Source organism: Symsagittifera roscoffensis, chromosome 5 (genome assembly GCF_963678635.1).
Source record: "Symsagittifera roscoffensis chromosome 5, txSymRosc1.1, whole genome shotgun sequence".
NCBI classification, from domain to species: Eukaryota; Metazoa; Xenacoelomorpha; order Acoela; family Convolutidae; genus Symsagittifera; species Symsagittifera roscoffensis.
Window position 1 is genome coordinate 8,167,025 of NC_087066.1, and position 24,952 is coordinate 8,191,976.

The following is a 24,952-nucleotide window of genomic DNA, read 5'->3' on the forward strand; positions in this document are numbered from 1 at the left end:
CCTCACAGCAATTGTCGCTCACAGCAATTAATAAATTCCAATATTAAGACAGTTGAGATTAACTATGAGAAGAACAGCTTTCATTATTTTTTGCTTGACGTGGGTTTCCTTAAACAAAGTTTTTCTAGAAGCTCTTTACGTTGAAGCTAACTTAATCTCACATAATGTTACCAAAAATGAAACTAATAGTCGTGAAGAAACTGTGAACAAATTCAGTGACACGTTGCAATATTCGATCGTCAATGGGCACCAAGCTAAAATCAGACATTTCTTCGTGCGTGTTTCCAGGGTGGGGCATCCTAATATCTTCTGTGGGGGAGCGTGCATCGGTGCTCTTTGGGTAATAACTGCGGCAACTTGTGTGCTGGGAGCAGAGGGTAATTCTAATTATTGCACAGCCGTGGTAGATAATTCCAAGACATTTTGGGTGCGCGAGTTTGAAATTCAATGCTCTCAGAATTCGAAGTTCATTGAGTTTTTTCAATTTCTTCATTTTCAGCTGTCCCACAAAGATTAACCTGACAACTGTTTCTCCTTCCCTTGGAATTGCTTTTGTTGCCCATTTTTCTTCAAAATTTTGATACAGCTCATCTTTTGAGTATTTTTAAGCCAAAACCAGCAGGTTTGTGAAGGAAGCAAAAATGAATCATTTGTTTCCACGCATAGTTGAATGAATCAAAGTTTTCTCGTATCCGAGCAAAACCCATATTTTTCCAACAGTCTTTTGTAATCTAGTTTAGAATATTTTTGGTTCGAGAAAATTGTGATGCATAAAAACTCTTAACATTATAAACTTAATTTCAAATTCCTCCCCCAACGGTCAAAAAGAGAGTAGGTGGCGTATTTTGTGTCAAATTGGGAAATAGTAAAATCAATTGGTTTGGCTAAAATCAATTTGGAATTATTTTGTGTTAACCCAGGATCGTTTGCCTCGCATGAACTATAAGAGTCATGACTTCAACATTTAAGAGCAAGGGACAAATAAGTTGTAATTGTTTCATTTCAACGAGCTAATAAGCAAAACTATTCTTCACTTTTTAACGTTTTCTCTGCAGCATTTTAAGTTAAATGGTTAAGTTTTCAGCACCTTTCAGATTAAAATTTTTAGAAGCTAGTTTGATTTAAAATTGAAAAAAAATTCTTACAAAACTGTTATGAACCAGTAGAAACAGACAACTTCTTTAAGAGGTGTTCTTGCAGCGGAAAAAGCATGTACAAGAATCCTTCCGAATTGGTTTTTGGTAAGCTGATGACCTTGTGCAATTTTTTGTGTAGCGCAAACTTGACAGAAAAAAATTTCTGGTGCTGCATCAAAACGCAACTAGATATTTATGAAAATTTTTGAGCGGATGATCAAATTGAGTCATCAAAAATGTGTTTGAGCAAATATTCCACAACAAATGTATCCTTCAATTGATTCACTGAGTTCTCATGTTGTAAAAAAAAATTGTTTAACCTCTAAACTTCAATCACCGAAACGAGAGCGACCGTTTTTTGATGCCAGACCAAGAGCTTTTTTCTTTTTACTTTATCTGTCAAAAATGCACTACATAAGAAATAGGCACGCTCATCGGCTTCCCAAAAGAAATTGTGAGCCAGTAAATTCAAGTTAAGTTTTGTTTGCGAAGTTTTTTTACGGCAAGAACACCTTTTACAAAAGTTTTGATTGACTGGTTGAATAACATTTTCAAAACAAGGTTTTCAAGGTGTTATTTAACCAGTCAAACAAAACTTCCGATAAAGGTGAGTAGTATTGTATCGTGTCCCGGATCCTAAGGGGGGGGTCCTTCCTAAGGGGGGGGTCCTCACGTAAAGCAAAATCCTAGGAAAGGGGTCCTTAATTTTTTGGAGGACCCTCATCCTAGGATTTTGTAAACGAAAGAGATTTTCCACCCAAAAAGCAGAAGACCCCCTACTTAGGATCTTGCTAAGTTTAGCTTAACAACAAGGGACACGATACAAAAATCTTTCTAATTCCAAATTTTGGGGTCCCAATTATTGGTCCTGATTAATTATATGAATCATATTAATTGTTATGCTTGTTTAGGGTAAATGAACTTTCGACCTAGTTGAAATTTGTTAGTGAACGGGGAATTGACTTTTATGGTATATAATAAAAATTCGCCGGCCATTTTGGCAGCGTAGCTTAACTGTTGGCAGCAGTAAACTAATTCCTTAACTTGACCTAAATTTTATGGTGAAAAGGCAGTAAATTGAAATTACTCTCAAAAGGCGGCGGCCGTTTCTGGGCAAAATATACCAAATGATAAAATTGTCAAATTTTGAAATAAGAAAAATGAAATTAGAGGGAACTTGGTGTACTGAAGATATTGATAATGAACATTTACAATTAAGAGTGTTTTCAACCGCAGAAAAAAACTCATTTTTCAAATTATGTAATGAACGCTACGTCGTCTTCCTCGAAAGGGCAAAGGAAATTTCAAAGAAAGAATACGAGTTGATTTTCAAAGAACAATTTTATTTGAGTGAGCTTCAACAAATCTCTTGGTGCATTTCTACAAAACAAAAGTATGGCACTGTGAGCGATTTGAATATTGCTGATTATGAAAACGTTTTCGACTATTCGTTTGACTTTAACTCATTATGGGTTGATAAAGACTTGGAGAGAAAAATCCGTCTATGTTTCAACAAGCTATCAAAATACAAAAAACTTCCGGTGGTTTATTTAATTATTTACCACCGTTATCTTAATGAGTCTAAATGGTATTTGCAAGGTCACTTTTATTTCCACTGGCTTGAAATTCAGCAGGTTGGAGAGGTGTTGGAAAAAATAAATAATGAAATTGCAAAAAAGCAGAGTAACTCCTATTGATTTGAAAATAATTCACGAAATTTATACGTCTTTGAAACAAACTTATCCTGATAATTCTAACCGACGCAACTATTTTCTAGCTGCATGTTCTCTGTTTTTTGTTAGTTCTGATAACCTTAACTACGACATTTTAATTAAGTTGAGACCTTATGGTGGCTTGATTGGTATTGATAACTCTTCCTTGGACAAATATTTGAAAAATTCCAAAATTTTACGATTGCACGCTATTTTGCACGATGCGGCCGGATTTATACACGAATTTTATCAACAGGGTCCCACGTACTGTTACATGTTGCCCTGGAACTGTAACAACAGCTTATTGGGACATTTGAGTGGAATAGCGTTCTGCCTTTTCATTAAGTTGAAAAAACCAGAAGTTTATCATTTACTAGAATGCTAGGCGAGAGATCAGTTGTGCTTGACGTGGAAGGCTTTCGTTACAAGAAAAACGCCTTTGTGGTTAAAGAATTAGCAATAACAACTTCAGACTACAGCGATCGACTCATTTTCCTACCTCCAGTGAATTTCAATATACTACCAAAGCTTGAACAAAAAGCTTACAACTGGTTAACTAATTATTTACACGGTCTCCATTGGGAAAACGGTGATTATCTTTATATAAACTTGAATCAAATACTTCAGAGTTTTGTGCTGAGAAATCCTGGTGCCGTTTTTTACGCTAAAGGAAAAGAAAAGACAGAATTTTTGGCCAAGTACTTGGACCGAAAGATTGAAAACCTAGATGATTTGGGCTGTCCTCGGGTTGAAAACTTATATTTTAAAAATTATCCAAGTTGCAATAAACATATTCCACATTACAACTCCAGGAATCATTGTGCCTTGAAGAAAACCAAGGTTTTTTATGATTGGTTGAAAAATGAACAACAGCGAGAGATCAGCGAAAGTGGAGACATACCTATCACAAAATTCAATGCTTTGTGCGTGGATGACTCCAGAGGGTGATATTAAAATTTCATTAACGAGAATAGAGCGTATTGATTGCAGTGGCCAAATTGTTGAAGAGGTTTTTTCCAGTTATTGATCAATTTGTATACTTCCAGAGATTCAAGTTTATCAGAAATGTTAGCCAGCAAGCGAGGAGTATGTCTTCCCGAACTAGTCTTAGTACCCAAACGTCAGCCAGGAGTTCAGATGGATCTAAACAGCAGTGAATTGCCAGATGAGATTAAGACGATTGTGAAAGAGGATACTGTGAAGAAAATAATGTACTACAAAAAAACCGCAAATATCCCAGCAAATTTTGTTTTAGAAATGCATGACATAAATGATAGAGATTTCACACGTTATGAAATTTTTTACTGTTCTCAAAAGTAATTTAATTTTTTACAAGCTTCATTCGCAGAGAGAAAAAGTCTAACGCAGTCTGTAGAATAAATAGTTTCTCAAATGTCAGAAGCAACAACAGCAGTAGATGAACCTGACGCAACATTAGTAACAGAGTTTGTTTATAACGAGACAAACAGTGAAAAAAAATCATGGAAGTTTTGTAACAATGTAACTTTGCCAAGGTCTGAAGTAGTTTTTGTTGCGCAAATGGTAGTAATTCTAATTTTACTAACTTTCTGCATTCTCAAACTTTCTTTCACTAAATTAAGTTGCGAAGAAACGTCAGTTTGGTTCTCGATTTTATCAGGCTTGGTTGGTTACGTACTACCAAACCCAAGAATATGAATAAAGTGATTGATACTTCGACAAGAATTTTTATGGCGATAGTGGGACCTTCAGGATCCGGGAAAACTGAGTTAATTTTGAAACTTCTGATGGGAAATACTTTTTACCCTAAATTTGGAACCGTTCTATATCTTTACAAAGAGATGCAACCTGCATTCTCAGAAAAAGTGTCTTCTCGCGAAGTGAATATGGAGTTCATGAAATTCGACGGATTCGAATCTGTGAGAAAATTAGAAAATGTTCTTCTAGTTTTCGATGATTCATGTGAAGACATCTATAATGACAAGGAATTTGTTAGGTTAGCGACAGCGGGTAGACATAGAGGGATAGATGTAATATATGTTAAGCATAACTTGTTTCAACAAAGTCGATGGTCGCGTACGATTGATTTGAACACTTCACACATCATTCTGTTCAAATCGCCTCGCGACGTTCAGCAACTAGATCTATTAGGAAGACAATTGAATGTATCAAAATTTTTGAGAAACTGTTACGAATTAGCTACCAGAGACTCTTTTGGACATCTTCTAATCGACTTGGACCCCCGTACATCAGATTGTTTGAGATATTGTTCAAATATCACACCACCTGGGCCAACAGTTTTTTATTTACCCTTATCTGAAGCAGAAACTACTCCAATCACAAATGAAAAAGAAAAACTTATCTATTCTGCGGCATATGGTACAACTGAAACCTGACCAGCTAAGAAGATTAATTAGAAAAACTTCAAATCGTGAGATCATAACACTTGTTTGTGAATGTTTGCTCAATGTAGTCAATGGAAACGTACCCGTTAAAATCGCAAACATCGAACGATTCGAGACAGCATACAAATACTTATTAACTCCAAAAACCAGTGTTGTCAAAAAACGTGCGATTATTTTGAGTAAAGAAGGCTTCCATTTAGTTCGACAAATACTTTATTTTTGTTACAAGTACCTCACAACTTAATGATGACTGCTGAAGAATTCATTCTAATTCCGAAACATTTATATGTTAAAGAGCAGCCACATGCTGCACGTGTTCTTCATGATAATAATATTAAACATAAAAATGCTCAACTGTCCTATCTTAACCGGCTTAGACCCCAATTACCTCCACAAACTAGTAAGACTACTGCAACGAAGGAAACATTTACGGATAATGTTGAGCCCCAACAAGAACAGCTTAAACTGTTAACGGACGATGAAGAAGTACCGGTCGAACGTGTTAAAGACGAAAAACTAGAAGAGAAACACAATAGACAGACCGAAAGCATTTTAGGACAGTTACAAGTTTTAGAAGACAAAAAATTTGTTAGAGCAAAAACCGTACTTGAAATTATAGAAAATTCAGAAAGAGTAACCATAAACCATGACAATGAGGTGATATATGTAGATAAAGTACCAACAGGACTTAAAGCTACAATATTTTTATACGACATACAACAACCAACGAAAAAACTACACAATCCGGCGTTCATTAACATTTTAACTGCTCTCAACTTGAATGAAAACCTGGTAATAAATCGAAATGCCAAACACGCGGTTCAGTCAGCGTCTTTTAACGCTCAAGAGAAACGAGAACCCGGACCCTCAAGAACCCGCTCAACATCGCCCACTTGGCAGGAAAAAAGTAGTGCAAACCTTAAGAGAAGTAAAAAACACAAACGAAAAAGTCTCAGCGGTAATAGAAAAACCCAAAACCAAAAACGTGAAAAAGAGTCAGAAGAAGGCTCTGACTCATACGGAACGCCCCATAACGATTCAGATTCTCCAACGTCAGAAAAGACGAAGGCGCAAACAAAACAATGGGAAAATTACCAAGATTGAAGAAAAATTGTTGAAAACTAAATACAGTGACAAAGGTCCCGCGTTATTTGGTAGTGTGAACAACTTGATAAAAGCAAGCAATTTGTCGCGAAAGAAAGTTAAACATTTCCTTCATACTGAACCTGCTTACACAAAATATCGAACTGTGATCCGAAAAACGCCGCGACTCAAGGTCATAGTTTACGATATCGACGAAATCTGGTCATTAGATCTGGCCTTTGTTGATAAACTTGCCCAGTACAACCATGATGTTAAGTATCTGCTTGTTGCAGTTGACTGCATGTCCCGCTATCTCAGAGTGCAACCCTTGAAATCAAAGTATGCTACTACAACAGCAGAAGCGTTCAAACTAATGATAACGACAAAACAACCGGAAAAAGTATGGGTGGACAAGGGCACAGAGTTTAAAGGGTCCTTCGAAGCATTATGTAAAAAGAAAGGCATAAACACATATAGCACAGAGAGCGAGAAAAAGTCCGCATTCGCTGAGAGAAATATCCGTTCCTTGAAAAATCTTATTTATAAGTACTTGGAGGATAAATGGACTTACTCATACATTGACAAATTGCAAGATTTTGTCAATGCAATTAATTCGAGAACAAATCGTGTCACAAATCTTGCACCAAATAAAGTAACTAAAAAGATGTTCCTCGCCTGATTTCATTAAGAGCAGAACAGTCTTTGAAGTTAGTTCGACGTCCAAAGCTTTATGTTGGTGATTATGTTAGACTTGCCAAAGTAGACATACGTTTTCGCAAGGGTTACAAACAATCGTTCACCGATGAAGTGTTTGAAGTTTTTGACATACCAACACGAAATCCTCCAACATACAATTTGATTGATTCTAACAGAGAACCGATTGAGGGAAAATTTTACGAGTCTGAACTGATTCGCGTTCTGGAGAAGGACAATCATGACTGAGGGCACTTCCGACAGTCTTTTCACCCATAATGTTCCCCCTTCCTTCACAATTACCCTAGTTTCATCTGCATCAATGAACGTTTTTAAGGATAACACTCTGGCCAACTTCAAAAATCTCCTGAGTGAAGAAATAAATTTGCAAGGTGAATGGAGAGTAGCAGTTACAGAAATTACCTTCCCTACTCAGATAAACAACGTAACTGACAACAACATTGTGTACTACAAAAAAGATCGGGTTATAGCAAGCATGAAAGTTGAGAAAGACAAGATCTCCAGACCTTACCTTGGAGAAACAGCAAAATTAACAAAAGGAGAATATACGAGCATTGATCAAATACTGGACGAGATTCGTCGAAAGACAGAATTAGAGAAATTGGATTACGTAATAGATCCAATAACCAAACATCTTTCCTTATGGCTGCATTATTGGGAAGGTATAACTTTTTCAAGCCCGCAAATTCCTAGTCTACTTGGATTCAAAGGCGTCAGAGATGGAACTGGTTATCATATAGGTTACAAACAAGGAAGCACGAAACATAGCACATTCTCTACCCAAGATCTTATTGCTGACTATCCCGTTGATGTATGCGCTGGTACTCAGCTTATGTTTATTTATCTGGACATAATTCATTATCAAATAGTCGGAGACACAAAAGCACCCCTTTTACGAGTCATTGATACAAATCGTCGAGTGAAAAACGGTTACGCATGTACAATTGAACCGAATCATCGTAAAGTGTTTAGTAATTTGGATTTTAAAAAACTTTTGGTCAATAATATTTCCAATATTTCTGTGAACTTGCGCACAGAAACTGGAGGACTTGTTCCTTTCGCTGGAGGGGGAAAAGTTGTTCTGACTTTGAAATTTCAAAAGTTTAGCAATTGATCAAAATGGATTCATATTACCACAACCAAGCAAACCTACCACATTTCTCGGGGCATTATAGACAACGAGGCAGTGGCTTCGGTGCATTAGCCTTGGGAATAGGAAGAGTCGCACTTCCACTGGCTCGAAAATTTGTGATACCCGCGGCTAAAAAAATCGGAAAAGAACTACTTCTTCAGGCAGCTCCAGAACTGATAGAAGTTGCAACAAAAAGAAAAAGTCCTAAGCAGGCACTCAAAAGCACCGTTAGAAAAACAATCAAAAAGCAAGTAGGAGGAGGAAGTAGATCTCGGAAAAGTCATCCGAAAAGAACGACGGCGTTTAAACGAAAAACGAGACGCGTCATTCCCAGAAAACGAACTGCACAGAGAAGTCGCTCCGATTTCTTTACAAGGGTTAAAAATGATTTCTAATTTAATCCCGAGTGAAGCAACTCACAGCTCCTTGGACTTATTTGAGAAACCGCCTTTGCTTGTCACTTTTGAAAATGCATTCACCCAAAAAATTGGACCTTCCTACTCCCCTGATGGTCCTATGCTAGAGTTTGAAGTACTCGGCGACAGAAATAATTTCATCGATCTTCAACGTACTCGTTTGGAAATAGTTGCACGAATTGTTCGAAGCAATGGAAACGTGCTTCGAACACATGCTACAGAGGCGGCAAACAGAGATACGCCGTATTTTGTTAACAATCCTTTATCTTCATTATTTTCTGAGTGTACACTGTCTCTGAATGGTGAAAAAATATCAACTACCAATGCTAATTTTGCCCATAAAAGCTTTATTGAGACCGAGTTTTCATACGGTAATGATGCCAAGAAAACATGGTTGGCTTGTCAAGGTTATTATTATGAAGAAAATCCATCAGCCATTGACGGTGCTGGAAGGAGAGCTGATGATGTTACGGAGCGTAAAGGTCTCGTTGCGGCCTCGAGCGAGCTGAAGCTATTTGGTAAAATTGCTTGCGATTTTTTGTCGTGTGACAAGCATCTACTTAGCGGTGTGACAATAAGATTGTCTCTTAGACGTTCTCCTAATGATTTTGTTGTCATATCTGAAGATGCAGCTAAACACTACAAGGTCCAAATAATCGAAGCTAACCTCTATGTCAGAAAGATGACTGTGACTGACTATGTTCTCTCATCAATAGAAAAAACTTTGTTGAAGAACCCGGCAATTTACAATTACATCGAAGTAGTACCAAAAACGTTTCTCGCAACTGCAGGAGTACAAAGCTGGCGACAAGAGGATGTTTTTGCAAAAGAACCTGTTCGAAGAATGATAGTAGCAATGAGCATAAACGAAGCATATTTGGGTACTAATAGAACAAACCCTTTTCATTACCAGAAATTTGGGTTGAATGAGATCATTGTTTACAGAAACGGTCTACCCATTGCCGGAACTCCCATCTCAACATCAGACAATAAAAGAATTTATTACAATACGCTTGAGGCTCTTGATTTTGTTTTAAACACTAGTCATGGAATCAGTCTCGCTAATTATGATAATCATTATATTATGGCTTTTGATCTCACGTCTACTCAGGAGGCTTCACACGATTTTATTCATCCTGAATTGACCAATTGCACTATTTCGCTCGAACTCAAGTTTGACGCAGGTCTCGCTAATAACGTCGAGTTATTGTTTATGGGAGAGCGTGCATCAACAGTTTATGTGCGTTCAGATAGAAAAATTACCAAAAACACTCTTATGACCTAAGATAGACATGGATAATCTTCAACTAGTAGAAATTATTAACCGTTGTAAACATTTGAAACATCGCTTTAGAGGTGTTTTTCCGGCAGATTTGCCAAGCTCTTCAGTACTGAAAAACGATAATACGTTCATGATTATGAATGCCTCACCATCGGATCAACCTGGAACCCACTGGTTGCTTTTTGCTCAAGCTGGAGGACAGATATTCTTCGCAGATCCTCTAGGTAAACGATTATGTGATTATCCCCTCGTGTACAAGAATATGCGACGAACAATTCACGAGGGAAATCAGCTACTGTTGAAAAAACCAATACAATCAGCTGATTCAGTGTTATGCGGACTTTATTGTATTTATGTTGCTCATGTTATAATTACAAACAAATTTCCAATAGGTTTCAAACTTAATGATCATGATTTGATAAGATTTGCCAAACATATGTTATTCTAAATTAATTTATTGATGTTTTTGTAAAATTTATAAATTCGTTTTTTTTTTTTCAATTCATTCTTATTAACAACAAAGTTTTTTTCTGCAAGTTTATGTGAACCGCGAAAAGTTTCATATCAAGTCCTTCGAATTATTAAGGCATGGCCGTTTGGTTTAAGGGGCAATAGCTAACCCGGCGTTGCTCGTCGCTACGCTCCTCGGGAACGCCTCCCGCTTGTGTAGTAACAATTTTTTTTTTTTTTTTTGGTATACAAGAGCGAAAGAAAACCAATATTTAAAACTTGAATTTCTTCTCCATGATAAATTTCACAAACAAAGTGTTTGAATCAATTTCCATACAACCATACCCACTTAAAATTATGTCAATTATTTTAGAAAACTCAGCAGCGTTTTCACCATTCAAAATATTAGTAAAGCGTTCAATTGTTACGTTAGTAATCAGGTCAGTTTGAGTTTGAACAGATTTAGTCTGCGAGCCGAAGCAAACTTGAGGCAATCGTCTGCGAACTGGAACACCACTAACATCTAAGTTGTTGATAGAGTTATAATTCACAGCTATTTTCAGTTTTTCCATCAGAGGGCCAGACAATTCATAGTTGGAGCAACCCAAAATTAAATATTTGAATGTAGAGAGAAGACAAGGAACAACGAAGGCTTTTGAAGTCATCTTGTTAAGTAAATCGGTAGACTCTTTCGTAAATTCGACCAGCACATGATAATGTTTTTCGTTGTCAATCGAATGGTTGCAAAAATCTAATTTATTCGAATGGGAGGATACTGCAAAATTTGCTTTTGAAGCGAAGCCTGAAAAGTTGGGTTCATGATTCAGGATGAAAAATTTGTAATTTTTACGGAATTGTTTGAAATAATCAGGGGATTGCTCATACATTGCTTCAACCATTGCTTTGAAGTTTCAATCGAATAACGAGTTGATAATGTTACACAACCCGACAGTTATCATCGTTTTCACTTTCGCATTCCTTTTCAGAGCATGAAGATTTTTTAGATTTGTTTCGCTTTTTTCTAAGTTTTTCAGTCACGTCGCAGTTTTTTGCTTTCGTCAACCTTTTAATTTTTGTGTAATTGTCCGCCAAGGACTCGAATTCACCAGTTGACAAAGTTATTCCTTGTCGATACTTAAAAGTTCCCTCTTCGTCTTTTTTGTACAATTTGATAGTTATGTAAGTACCGGTCTGTGCGAATGTTTTTGCACCGACTCTAACTAAACGTTTATCATTCGAAGATATATCCCTAAAATCATCGAAATAGTCTACATCCGTGTCAAGAGAAGCGTACATTATAAATGAATAACAACCAACTGGTTTTTAGTGTGGAACGTTGAAGAATGACTGATCACAGTATACGAGACAGATCATGCGCTCCCAAAGTAAAAATTTAGGTGATAAAGTTTACGAGCGCCCTAAGCCATATTGATAAGACTTAATCACCAAGGATATAATTTCTTTAACGATAAACCTCTTTTTATATGGGTATTTAGTTACTTTTTCCCCCGGCTATTGTCTAAAAATCTTCTAGTGTTATTTATTGTGACGGTTATTTTAATGACTGTTATGAATCATGGTAATGAATTTCTAACAGCATAACAATGAATGTCTGGCAAACTATCATGAAAACTTGATTTTGAGTGCTTTCGCCCGTAACCACTATAATAAAGCTGTCACATAAATCTAAAAAATCGGGTTTTCACATTCATTCCTAACATGACCTCAGGCGTCATGCTTAAAAGAATGAATAAAATTTGATAGCCTCGCCTAAAAAGTTATTAGCTTTGACCTAATTGAACTATGCCACCCCTTTCCTGATCTCATTTTCATTAATAAACTTTTCATACTTTTCATTCTCTCAATTTCATTTCGGTAGTTCAGTCATTTCATTTTAACAAAACTTTAAACCTCTTCAAGTCATGACTAGTCCTTTACAAATAATCTCAGTGTCTGATCGAGAAAGAACCATTATCTACCAAACATACACGAGAGAGTCGATTGCAGTCATCCATCAACAGAAAGAGAGAGTCTCTCCGTCTACAGCAAGTCCGTTCAATGACTTGGCTCCCCGAAAAAACGACGAGAAACAAAACGAGGAATGGACTACAAAAAGTCATATCATGCTACCAAACTACCTCCTTGATCACATCGATCTACTTAGACAGAATCGAAAACGAATGTACGAGAGTTGCACTATTCACGAGAGCTATCCGGCATTAGAAAAGACGGAGATAAACGACACAACCTCGCTCGAGCAGTCTCCAAGAAAAATTCTCTTCGCGTATGACTGCGAGTCAATGCCGTTGTATGAAAATCAGGAGGGATGTATTCGTGACTATGCAGAGCGCGAAGCGTACTGGGATATTCCGACAGCAATGTCTCCCGAGTCGTTTGTTAGGGGACCAGTTTCAACTCCAGAACAATCAACTTCCTATTCGGATGCTCGGGTTTCATCTAGTGCGGAGACAATTGATCTAGTCACCCCAGATCTCATTCAAGGCACTCCTCCAAATGCAGCTTGCTATGCGCCAAAAAAGAGAAAACTACAGTTTCGAGGTTTCTAATAACTTAAACAAAAAACTTTCCTTCTTTTGTTTCAAATATTATTCCAAGGTTTTATATTTTCATTTTTGTTTGATTTGACTTCTAAGCTGTTTTAACATTACTGTGTGTATATTTTTTGTCTCAGCTTTTATTTTGCTTAATAGATCAATTAAAGTTTGCCCCGTAAAGTTTTCAGCAAAATCTTAGAGAAAAACTAGAAAAAAATCAGAAATCGAGAATAATTTTACGCTAAAATTGTTGTTTGAGAAAGAATGAGAGAGAGAGAGAGAGAGAGAGAGACAGAGATAAATACACTTGCTCACTAGTGAACCCCATTTGGAATATCCTTTTCGGGATATTGCTTTCTTTTCAAAAGAAAGATAAATATGGAAGGGTCCAACATTTTCTTGTTGGTAGTCCAACCATATTTATTTGGCTTTTTTATCAAACACTCTCTGTCCTCTCTCTCTCATCATACTTTGTGCCCGGTGGGGTTAGCCAGGTCTTACGCAAAGTAACAGAGAGTGTTTTAAGCCATAAATCTGCATTATATTACATTCATATACATGTTTTGGGTGAAAAACGGACAATTTTTTGGTAAAAATGTGAAAAAAAAAAAAATTATGTTTTTTTTTCGAAAAATGAACATGACCCTTAACCCTGCTCAGAAATTCATGGCAAATTGATTGAGGGTAGTTTCAATGGATTTGGAGAGAAAAAAAATTTTTTCCCAATTTTTTTTTTCAATATTTTCACAAAAATCAGATTTTCTCAAAAAATCACAACTTTTCAGGCGTCTACTCTCATTGATTGGGCTATAATTGTTTTTTTTTGAATTTCTACGCTTGTCCTAATTACGTATCAGATAGCTCCTAAAAATTTCAAACCACATTCACTTGAATTTAAAACGAACGAATAATTCAAGCTAAAAATGAAGGAAAAAAGAAGTTAAAAAATTATGTTTTTTAAATTTCGAACTTGACCAGTAGAACTGTGCTCGAGGTCCCACAAAACTTACTGGTTTTTTTGTTGATAGATTTAAAAGACACTTTTTTAAACATTACTTTTCCTTTTTTCACAACATAAAAAGTTTGAGGTTTTCCTTTATTTTGAAAAAAAAATTTCACTTGAAATTACAGAACGGGAGGCGTTCCCGAGGAGCGTAGCGACGAGCAACGCCGGGTTAGCTATTGCCCCTTAAACCAAACGGCCATGCCTTAATATTTCGAAGGACATGATATGAAATGTTTCACGGGACACCGAATGACATGAAGGAAACTTTGATTCCGATATCTTTTACACATTCAAATGACAATCTATGCTTATCATGCATCGGTAACTATCAAGGTGTCAAATTTGCAAAATTTTCATTTTTTAAGTTTACTATTTTTTCAACTTAATTAGTTAGTTGAGGGCTTTACTTTCTGAATACTTTTATCTCATAAATCTACTTTTTATTATACCTATTTACGCAAACCAAGAAGTGGGCTTGAAATCATTAGGAAATTACTGTTTCACGGTTAAAATTAGTCAGAAAAAGTTTTAGGCTCTATCTGAATCATTCTAAGCATTAAATTTTGTAATTTAGTGCTGAAATGTTAATTGAAAGTCTAAACCAGTCGCCTAAAAAAAGCCAAAATTTTATCGCTAACCCTTAAAATTAACAGCAAAAGTTTGAGGCTGTAAATGAATCAGTTTTTAGTATACAAAACCCCTCCACTTGAGCAGAGTGATGAGACATATAGAGCTTAAAGCTAGAATAAACCCTGTTTTTGGAAAGGAAAAGACTTATTGCCAAGACGGCGAAGTATAACTCTCGTTAATGGCTTCTACTTGCCCTTACCCGCAAAGTTTTTTGGTGCTAGTCACTTCTCGCTTTTGCTTTTCCATAACCAGTTCTACTTGAAATTCTCCTAAATTTTCTTGAAATTTTCCTGAATTACTTCAGTAACTTCAACAAACAATGCCGAACTCTACTTCTATCGCGACACCTGTTCCTTGCCAGCAGTGCGGAAAAATACTGAGCTCTAAAAGGAACTTGAGAAGACATGAGCAAAAAGTTCACAAGATCCTTCCTCCCCCTCCTCCTCAAACTGTTTGCGATGAGTGTCTAGAGTCATTCGAGAGTTTGTCGGAAGCCCGAGAGCACGTCGAGCTGGTACATGACATGACTTCGAATAGTCATTGTATCTATTGCCATACAATATTTCTCACCGCGGAAAGCTATGGACAACACTTGCTGAAGAAGCACGCATTGCCTGTTTGGGACGGCATTGAGACGACGTCTTCCGCTGCCCCAACGGAAAGCGCGTTCAGAGGCAAATTGCGTCGATACGATCTCAAAGTTGGTGAAAAAGAAATGGATTTGCTTCAAGTCATGATGCAAAACAAGGAGGAAATAGATGCTCTTATACTGGAAAGGGTCAAAGAGGGTCCGAACAAGGTGCAATTCCATGTGGAAGTGGGAATGATCAAAATTCCCACTGTGCAAGACGGGGACAGTGGAAACTTCGAAAGGACCATGCTGTTTCTGAACACTAAGACATTGACAGTGTACTTCGAGGGAATAGCTGGGGTTCAATTCTTGGAACTGATTGAACATATGGTCAACCAAGTCAATTCGTTCTCTTCTCATGGTAGCGGATGGATTATTGACAGAATTGAAAAATTGCAAATCAGTTTCGCGGCCTTCTCACCAATAAGAGCAGGATCCTACCTCGAGCTACCTGATGCACTCAGCGCAGCATCTACTCTGCTCACAAATATCAACACTAAAGATGATGACCGTTGCTTTCTCTACTCCTTTGTTGCCGCATATCACAATGTGAATGAGCCGGCCCTCTACCCCACATCTAGACGGTGGCTGGAGAAAAACAAAGTCTCAACCTACAATCTCGACAAAGAAGGAATTGTGAAAATCAATGGGGAATACGAAATGCCAATGGGTCTGATGGATATGGACAGATTTGAAAAGTTGAACAATTGTCAAATCAACGTCTTCCGGTAAGCAAATTCTAATTTCCTTCTAAAAATTTTAAAATTCCTTCAATAATGTTCTTCACCTATTCAAACACCCTTTTTATTTCATTTCAAACCTAGGTATAAAAATTATTTTTCTGTTCAGGTACAACGATGGCGAATTGTTGCCCATAAGAGTATCGAGCAGATTCACTACTAGCCTGATTGTGGACTTGTTGCTGCTGACAGATGGATCAAAATATCACTATGTGTTGATAAGTGATCTCCAGAAACTGGTCGAGTACGTGCGGCACAAAGTGCACCGATTTCAATCTGAGATTTGTCGCAAATGTTTCCACACATGCGCTTCATTCGAAACTTTGAGAAGACATCAAGAACTGTGCTACCAAGACGAAGATGTCGTCATAACAATGCCCAAGCCGGGAAAAGATGACCACAAGTTCAAAAACTTAACAGCTCGTTGGTACGTACCCAGAGTAATCTACTTTGATTTGGAGTCACTGCTCTTACCAGTATACGGACCGCAACCTGATCCGCGAAAATCTAGCACGCAAACAATTGAAATCCATCAACCGTGCGGCTACGCGTTAGCAGTAATCGAATTTGGGAAAAAAGACCTGTTAAAGTTTGAGCTTAAAAGAGGACCGAATGTGATGGAAGAGCTAATTAGCTCCCTTGAATCGTTAGCGAGACAAATTTACGTAGAAAAAAGGAAATATTACACTTTCACTGGTATAACAGACCAGGAACGGGAAGATGCTACAATTTGTTGGATATGCGAGAATGATTTTTCCGACAATGATCAAGTGGTACTTGATCATTGCCATTACACCAACAAGTTTCTGGGTTGGGCACACAATGAGTGTAACGTTAATAGAAAAACAACAAATTACATTCCAGTGGTAGCTCATAATTTGTCAAATTATGATTTACACTTTATAATCAAAGCGCTGGCAAAAAGCGATTCGGAAAACACTTTTTCCGTAATACCCGCATCTGAAGAAAAATATATATCCTTGACAATCTCAGTCTACATAAAAACGTACACGGACAAAAACGGAAAAATCAAAAAACTCTACGAAAATCTGAGATTCATCGATTCGTATAGGTTCATGCTGGCATCGTTGGCAAAACTTGTCGATAATTTGCCCAACGAAAAGTTTTTTCTGCTGGAGAACTATTTTGAAAAACTCGGCCACTCACGTGAAAAAGTCAGTCTGTTGAAACAGAAAGGGCATTACCCCTACTCATACTTCAACTCATTCGAAAAATTCCGAGAAACTCGCCTTCCCCCACGAGCAATGTGGAAAAATAGTCTAACAGGAGGGGATGTGAGTGTTTCAAGAAGCGAGTACAATCATGCCCTTAAAGTTTTCACCGAAATGAAGTGTGGCTCACTTGGTGATTACCACGACTTGTACTTGACTACAGATGTGCTATTGCTTGCTTCCGTTTTCGAAGCTTTTCGTGAAGTTTGCTATCAAACATACGGGCTGGATTGCGCCTGTTACTTCACGGCAAGTAACCTTTCCGGGGACGCCTTTCTAAAAGTTTGTAAGCCCGAACTGAAACTCTTAACGGACCGTGAACATCTAGACCTTGTGCAGCGAATGATACGAGGAGGCATGTCGTCGATTTACGCGCGCCGATTTTACAAAGCAAACAATAAATACCTCTACGATTTTTCGCCCTCAGAACCATCAAGCTACATCCTCAATATTGATGCAAACAATTTGTACGGGGGGATAATGAAACACTGCCCTTTGCCCTTAAACGATTTTTCAATAGTTGAAAAAAGTCTGGCAGACATACTGCTCACCAGCGAAACATCAGAATGGGGTTATATAGTTGAAGTCAATTTAACCATACCCGAAGAGCTTCACGACTTCTTTGCTGATTACCCCCTTGCCCCCTCTCGTGAAGTAGTGGACATCGGTGCAATGAGCAACGAGCAAGTCGACATGTTGGGAAAATTGGGAATCACCACACTGCCAAAAGTGCCAAAGCTTCTACAGACCTTGCATCCTAAAGAAGGTTATGTTTTGCACTACCTTACCCTAAAATTGTACCATGAGCTAGGAATGAAAATAACTCACCTCGGAAAAGTTCTTCAGTTCCGCCAAAGTCACTGGATGGCACCCTTTGTCGACCTCAACACCCGCCTACGAAAAGCCGCGGTAAATAAATTCCAGGAGAACTTCTACAAGCTAATTGTTAATTCAGCTTTCGGTAAGACAATGGAGTCTAAGTTAGGAAGAAAGAAGCTGGAGATTGTAAGGAATGAGAGAGAACTTTTACAAAAAACAGCTCTGAGCACAATGAAAAGCTTTCAAATCATTGACGATCAATTAGCCACAATTAGCTTTTCAGTAACAAAAATATTGTGGGATAAACCTATGATAGTTGGTGCGACCATCCTAGACCTCGCCAAGCGTTTCATGTTTCAGTTTCACTATCAAAAAATGAAACCAAATCTAAACTTGGAACTCCTTTACTCCGACACGGATAGTTTTATTTACGCCATAAAAACTGATGACGTTTACCGAGACTTGGAGAAAATAAAAGCTGATTTCGACTTTTCAAATTACGATAAGGACCATTTCTTGTTCGAGGATACCAACAAGAAAGTTGTGCTGAAGTTCAAAGACGAGACTGGTGGGAAGCCGATCAGAGAATTCATCGCCCTAAAACCGAAACTATATTCGGTCGTCCTTAATGGTAAATAAAATTTAAGCCACCCTTCCACCCCCCATTCCTACCTTTTACAGAACAAAAATACCACCACCAACCTACCTACACCCCTTAATTTGTTGCATTAAACTATGGGCATTTAGCTGATTTAGGCAACATTATACAATGTTGCCTAAACGTTGATTTATCTGACAACATATTCCCTCTTGTTTCCTCTTTTTTAATCATAATTTAGAGTCTTCTGCTCTTTTTTGGTAAAATGAATCAAATTTTGTTCGGTATAAATTGAGTTGCTGAAGTGAAATGAAGCTATCCCCAACGTTGTAGAAAAGAATAATAATTTTGCTATTGTTTAGAAGGCACTCAAAAATTGAGTGCCAAAGGAATTAAACGGAGTGCACAGAGAGAACTGGTCCACCAAACCTTCAGGGACACATTATTCACTGGAAAAACAATGAGAGTATACAACTATAATATAGTTTCGAAAGGTCACACCAATATGACAGTGAAACAAAACAAACTTGCATTATCACCATTCGACTCAAAACGTTTTCTACTTTTCGACGGAATTTCGACAGTGCCCTTTGGCCATAAAGCCGCTGAAGAAAATGCTTTTCTAGAAGACATTTACATGGACACCGAGTGGGCCAACTCATACAATGAAACTGATAACAGTTCTCCCGATTTTACACTCCCGGATTGGGGATTTTTACAGCGGCCCTACTCAGAAGCAGAGCTGCAAGAAGAAGAAGAAGCTTCTAGTAGCCGAGTCCGTGAACGTCCCCCTATAAAAAACCCATTTATTTTATCTGAAGCTTCAGAAGAACGACCATCTAAAAAACACCGCAAAGAAAACCAAAACAATAAACATTAAAGTCTGAAACATATATTTTCAGATGATTTTTACTCTTCGTCCTTTTTATACTTCGACTTGTATATGTTTTGGTTTTTACCAATTTACAACTAATAAAATACTCGTATTGAGCTCAATCACTGTTTTAACATAAATAGCTTCAGGCAAATAAACTAGTAGACACAAACCAAGTGTTAATTCAAACAAATGTGTGAAATCCTTAGGCTTGTTTTGAATAATAAACTTTAATAGCATGACAAATCTTTGACGAAAAGAAAGAAAGCCAGGAAATGATATCCACATGAAACTAGGACGAAAAAAGAAAAGTTCAGGAATTAGGACGATTAATTTTAATTATCGCGGGAAAAGGGACCGCTTTCAAAGGAATTAGAAGGAATTATTGTATCGCGTCCCGGTTGTTGAGCTCAGCTTAACAAGATCCTAAGGAGGGGGTCTTTTACTTTAGGGGTGGGAACTTGCGATCATTTACAAAATCCTAGGATAGGGTTCCTCCAAAAAATTAAGGACCCCTTTCCTAGGATTTTGCTTTACGTGAGGACCCCCCCCTTAGGAAGGACCCCCCCCTTAGGATCCGGGACACGATACAATACTACTAAGGTGTTCTTGCCGCGGAAAAATATTTCAATCGAGTAAGCTTTTTGTGAATAGCTTCAACTAGAATGTGTTAGAATTAAATTGGCAACTAGCGACGACAAAAATCATTAAGTTTCTCGTTGAAAACAGAATGTCCCATGACTGTTTATAAAAAGTTCAAAAAATACTCTAATGTTCTAACAAAAATAACAATCATCAAACTTCATGTTTTTTCACAAACTTATCAAATTGAGCTTTTGAAGTCAATATACTCACTTTTTTCAAACGCGTTTTTCTATTGCTGCAGTTGGTCTAAAAAAGCACCACGAGCGTATGTTTTCTACTACTTTCTTCGAAAAGTTTAGCAGAAGTATCAATCAGATTAAGCAAATCAACCGGAATTGACAGAATTCTGAAAACCCCTCGAAAAGTCATCGTTCGATGAATTTGATTTTCTCGGAAAATTGCCAGAAGCAATAGAAAATACCAAAATTGGTATTTTTAGTTAATCATTGAAAAATACTTGCGGGAATCCAGAAAAATCCATTACAACGAAAATCTTCGTGCTTGCGAGGTCCACAAGCAAAATTCTTGTGACAAAAATGGGGAAGAATTTTTTATTCGAGTGTGTATTTTTTAAAATTTTTTCAACTTTTTTGTTTTCCACGCAAAATTAAGTACCGCAATTAATCATTGGACAGAGTTGAGTGATATATCTCATTAAAACCTTTCTAGTCGTGATTCGAACGACATCAGAAAATTTCGAAAAAAAATTTGAAACTTGTTTAAAAATTTTGATTTTGCATCTTAATTCAAGTGAGTTCTCATGTTGTATACAAATCTTTATTCTTTTGTCTAACCTCTAAACTTGAATCGCCGAAACAAGAGCGACCATTTTTTGATGCCAGACCTGCCATTAGTTGTCTGTCAAACTTGCGCTACATGAAGAAATAGGCACGGTCATCAGCTTCCCAGAAGCAATTTTGAGCCAATAAATTCAAGTTCTTTGTTTTTTTTTGCAAAGGTTTTTCCACGACAAGAATACCTCTTACAGAAGTTTTGATTAGCGAGTGAAACAACATCTACAAAAGAAGGTTTTTCAATTTTCGATTGAACAAGCTCTTTTTGAATAGCTTCAACTAGAGTGTATTAAAATCAAAATCGCGAGAACGCGAAAAAAAATCTTTATTTTGCTCGTTGAAAGCAACAATCAGCAATTTCTATGTCCCGTGACTGTTTGTATAGTAAGAAAAAACGCAAAAAAGTAGTCCAAAGTTTTTACAAACTAGAAATTTTTCAGACCCCATGATTTTTTACAAAGTTTTTGTATTTAAGTTAGAGAAACAACTTATCACTTTTTTCAAAAAAAAATGAGAAAAACGTGTTTTTTCATTGCTGAAAGTGGTCTAAAAAAGCACCACACAAATATTTATTCCACTACTTTCTTCGAAAAGATAAGAAAAAGTATAATTCGTTCAACCATTTTCAGCAAACCAACCGGAACAGGTAGATTTCTGATCTCCTTTCGAAATTTGGTCATTCAATGAATTTGATCACCTAAAAAACTGCTAGAATTGTTTTCGATATTTTTTTAGTTATCCATTGAAAATAGCTCGTGGGATCATAACTAAGGCTTAAATGGAGCTATTTTTAGCATGAACTTTGCCGCACTTGTGCACCAGTTTTTTCAGCAGAAGAGATCATTAAAAAAACTTGTTTCTTGTGAGTTCCACGAGAAAATTTTTGGCTCAGTATCTTCACAAAATGAAGTGGGAAGGAATTATTTCATTGGAATTCAAACCTATAAGAATGCTTGCACAAAGCTCAAAAATATCAAAAATGATGCTCTACAATTGATAGTCATCAGACATAGTGAAACAAATTTTAACCCGAACTTTTCATCTCAAACTTATTTTGCATGCAGGATTTTTTTTTAGCTTCTGCAGTGGTAGTCGAAATAGGAGACTTCACTTCTACCAGAACATTTCTCAAGAAAAGATTTACGCAGAAGATATTCATACCAAACAAGTGAGTTTGAGTCTTAACTTTCAAAATGTAGAAGTTTTTGACACTTTTTTCCGCCAATCGCCCCCCCCCCCCTCCTCCACCTGTTAACATTTATGAGTAATTTTCTGTTCGAATAGCCCAATTAAAACAATTTGGCCATTATAAACATATTTCGTCTTCACCTTGTAAAACACCTCACTACACCAGAAAATTGATGCTAATGTAAGGGAGGGGAAAGGAAAAAGAGCCTAGTTTTGGGTCTGAAACTTTCGGTTATACCTGGTCAAAAATTCCAAATCAAAAGGTAATCTCAACTTGGATATAGCTTTCAATTTCAAGCAATGAACTATTCCGAACCTCGCCGTAGAGTGGCCAGGGGGGGATCTTCGGACTAAATTCTTGTCGACCCTTTGGCACTAATTCACGAGACCCATTTTTAGTTAAACCACCCACATTTTGTAAAGTCCTTTTTAGTGCCAATGTACGTTAAATTAGAATCACGAGCCAAAACGACAACGAGCTTTTTTGGTCACAACTTTTCAAGCGCTATTTTTGGCCTAGCGGAGCTCGGAAAATCGAAAAGGCTGACGCTGTAAAAAAAAGATCGACCAAAATGTTTTTCACACCCCTTCTCGAAAAAAGTGCTCAAAAACCACTCATAAATCGAAAAATGACAAAAAAAATTTCCAATTTTATATTTCGTTTGTGTTTCAAAGAATTTAGCAACACCTAAATTTGTGATTGATTGTTGCTGGAGATTCAACATTAATTTAAATCTATTTCAGTTTTGAGAAATCGAACAGACCCCTGAACAACATCGCCCTCCTTCAACTCTTTAAACGAATCAACGCATTCCACCAGATTCAGATTTGCCCCAAACCCATGGACCTGGGTCATACTCTGGCATTCACTGGATTGGGATCTACCACCAGGAAACTCACAACGCTACCCAAAACCCTACAGGAAATGCCACTTTATGAATCAGGAATGTTTTCCAGTTTCTCCACATATTAAAAAAAAATTCACTCAAATTTAGCAAAGATTTCTTTTTATTGGTATTCATTTCCAGTCGATGAGATCATTTTTAAAGTTACAATTACAATATAAATACGCGTGAAAGAAGCTTTCAGATTGGATGATTGTGATTACAATTTAAAAAATATAAATAAACTCAACCATAATGGGAAAAACGGAAATATTTCTGGTTGAAATGCAGTATTCGAGTCAGCGAGTCCATTTGAGATGGAGGGGTGTCGCAGTCAAGACATATGCACAGAGAATATTCTAGAAGATTCCAACATGTGCATGCATGACGAAGGTAGTCCCATTTTCAGTCTCCTGTGCGTCAGAGCCACTCAAATAGTAAGATCACCATTGTCTTTGATATTTGCGACCAAAAATTGATCCTTTGTCAAATTATATTTTGAATTTCCAAGTCACTGGCGAATATACTGGCAGAAAAAAAAATGTTCGAAAACACTATACCAAGCTTAGCCCTGTAAGGTTAGTGGTGTACGAATAACATACGAACTTAGCCCTCAAAATTAGTAGTGTATATTGTCATCTGACGCGCCTTTAGGAAAATCGTTAGTCGGCCAAAAATGAACGTGGTAAAAGAGCACCTAATGGGATCTTTTTGCTGGCGATGTTGCCACCAATAGTCAAATATGGAAAATTCCCCCTCCTTAATCGGCCCCTGAAAATACCTAAGACTCGTAATATCTGTGAATTTTTGAAAAAGTACATCACAATTATCCCCTTTATAGGTTAAACCCAACTGTCTTTATGGAGTAGCCAGTTACTTCATCAACAAAACTCACATCAATGGTCATCCGCCCATGCAGTCGGGAAGTATCTGCAATGACGGGAGTGTGTTTGCCAGACTCACCAACCATTTAGACTGGATCTATAGTGTGACAGGCCAACTTCACTGACTAATTACCCAATCATTTCAGAGCTATAAAAATGGTGAATTACTTTTCATTTGAATACGGTGAAATCTATTTTTGATTAGTGAGTTTTGTACCTGAGGCAAATTTCGCTTAACTGATAGAAAAGATGGAGGCAGGGGAAAGTTCTCACGCCAGAGTAAGTACTGATTGTTTGGTCACGAGAACTGCCCGAAAAAGATGCCTTTATTTGGTCACGAGTGATAAAATGTTTCTTTGTTGTAGCTAAATCTACTTTATACAATTAAAAGAATAAAAAAATAAAAGTAAATTAGTCTAAAAATAAAACATTATTAAAAGATAGAGCATTCTCTCCGCCGGAGAGAATGTCAAAGTGAAGGTCATAAGTAAGTGAACTGTTAGCAAGTTACGTAATAGTTGCCGTAAATGCAAATATAAAGCGAGAATCACATCATTCCTCTAAGCAGGAAAAAATTCAAATTGTACAATTAACTAATTACTAACTAACTGCATCCTTTCTCCCCCTTTTGGAGAATAAAATTTTAATTTACTACACCAATAGTGTACTGTAACTAAACTAACGAAACTGGCTTCATACGAATTAATGGATCTTTGTGTGAATTTCGAAATCGTTATCCAAAAGTAAAACGTCTAATATCCGGCGGATATAGTCCAATAAGGGGTTAGGAAAATAAATCATCATAGGTTTATGTTGACGAGACGATGAACATACGCGTTCTAGGGCAAAACAATTGACTGCATGAGAGAGGAGTACTGCGGCATACGGTACATATGAAAATTTAACTTAATCCGAAGGATTGGTGTCCGGAATAGATTAGATTGAAATAGCACCAAAGCCAAATATGGACGAAGTATAATCATTTACCCTTACGATAACAGTTTGAAAAGTTTTCTAATTCTAAGTTAAAAGGTTCACTATCGAGATCTGATTGTTCTTCAAAGTTGTCAATCGCCATTCTGAGGGATTCGTCTGTTGATGAGGAAGAGATTTGTTCAGGTGTGGAGGATTCCGAATTGATCGTGACGATTTCCAAAGAGTTT

The 24,952-nt window shown here is 37.1% G+C and overlaps 1 protein-coding gene across 1 annotated transcript; it reads left to right on the forward strand.

Annotated features, from left to right (window-relative positions):
* On the forward strand, positions 1-23,969 carry LOC134846524 (azurocidin-like). Its single transcript, XM_063863901.1, has 5 exons — positions 1-377; positions 21,911-22,001; positions 22,766-22,962; positions 23,194-23,342; positions 23,747-23,969. The coding sequence occupies exons 1-5, from the start codon at positions 65-67 to the stop codon at positions 23,912-23,914; spliced, it is 918 nt and encodes a 305-aa protein (XP_063719971.1). The 5' UTR covers positions 1-64; the 3' UTR covers positions 23,915-23,969.
* The last annotated feature ends 983 nt before the right edge of the window (positions 23,970-24,952 follow it).

Bases quoted from the DNA above. Each gene is read 5' to 3' on its own strand.
- LOC134846524 (XM_063863901.1), top strand. From the start codon at position 65: ATGAGAAGAACAGCTTTCATTATTTTTTGCTTGACGTGGGTTTCCTTA. The intron at 22,002-22,765 runs GTGAGTTTGAGT...AATCTATTTCAG, and splicing joins AAGATATTCATACCAAACAA to TTTTGAGAAATCGAACAGAC. The intron at 23,343-23,746 runs GTAAGATCACCA...TCCCCTTTATAG, and splicing joins GCGTCAGAGCCACTCAAATA to GTTAAACCCAACTGTCTTTA.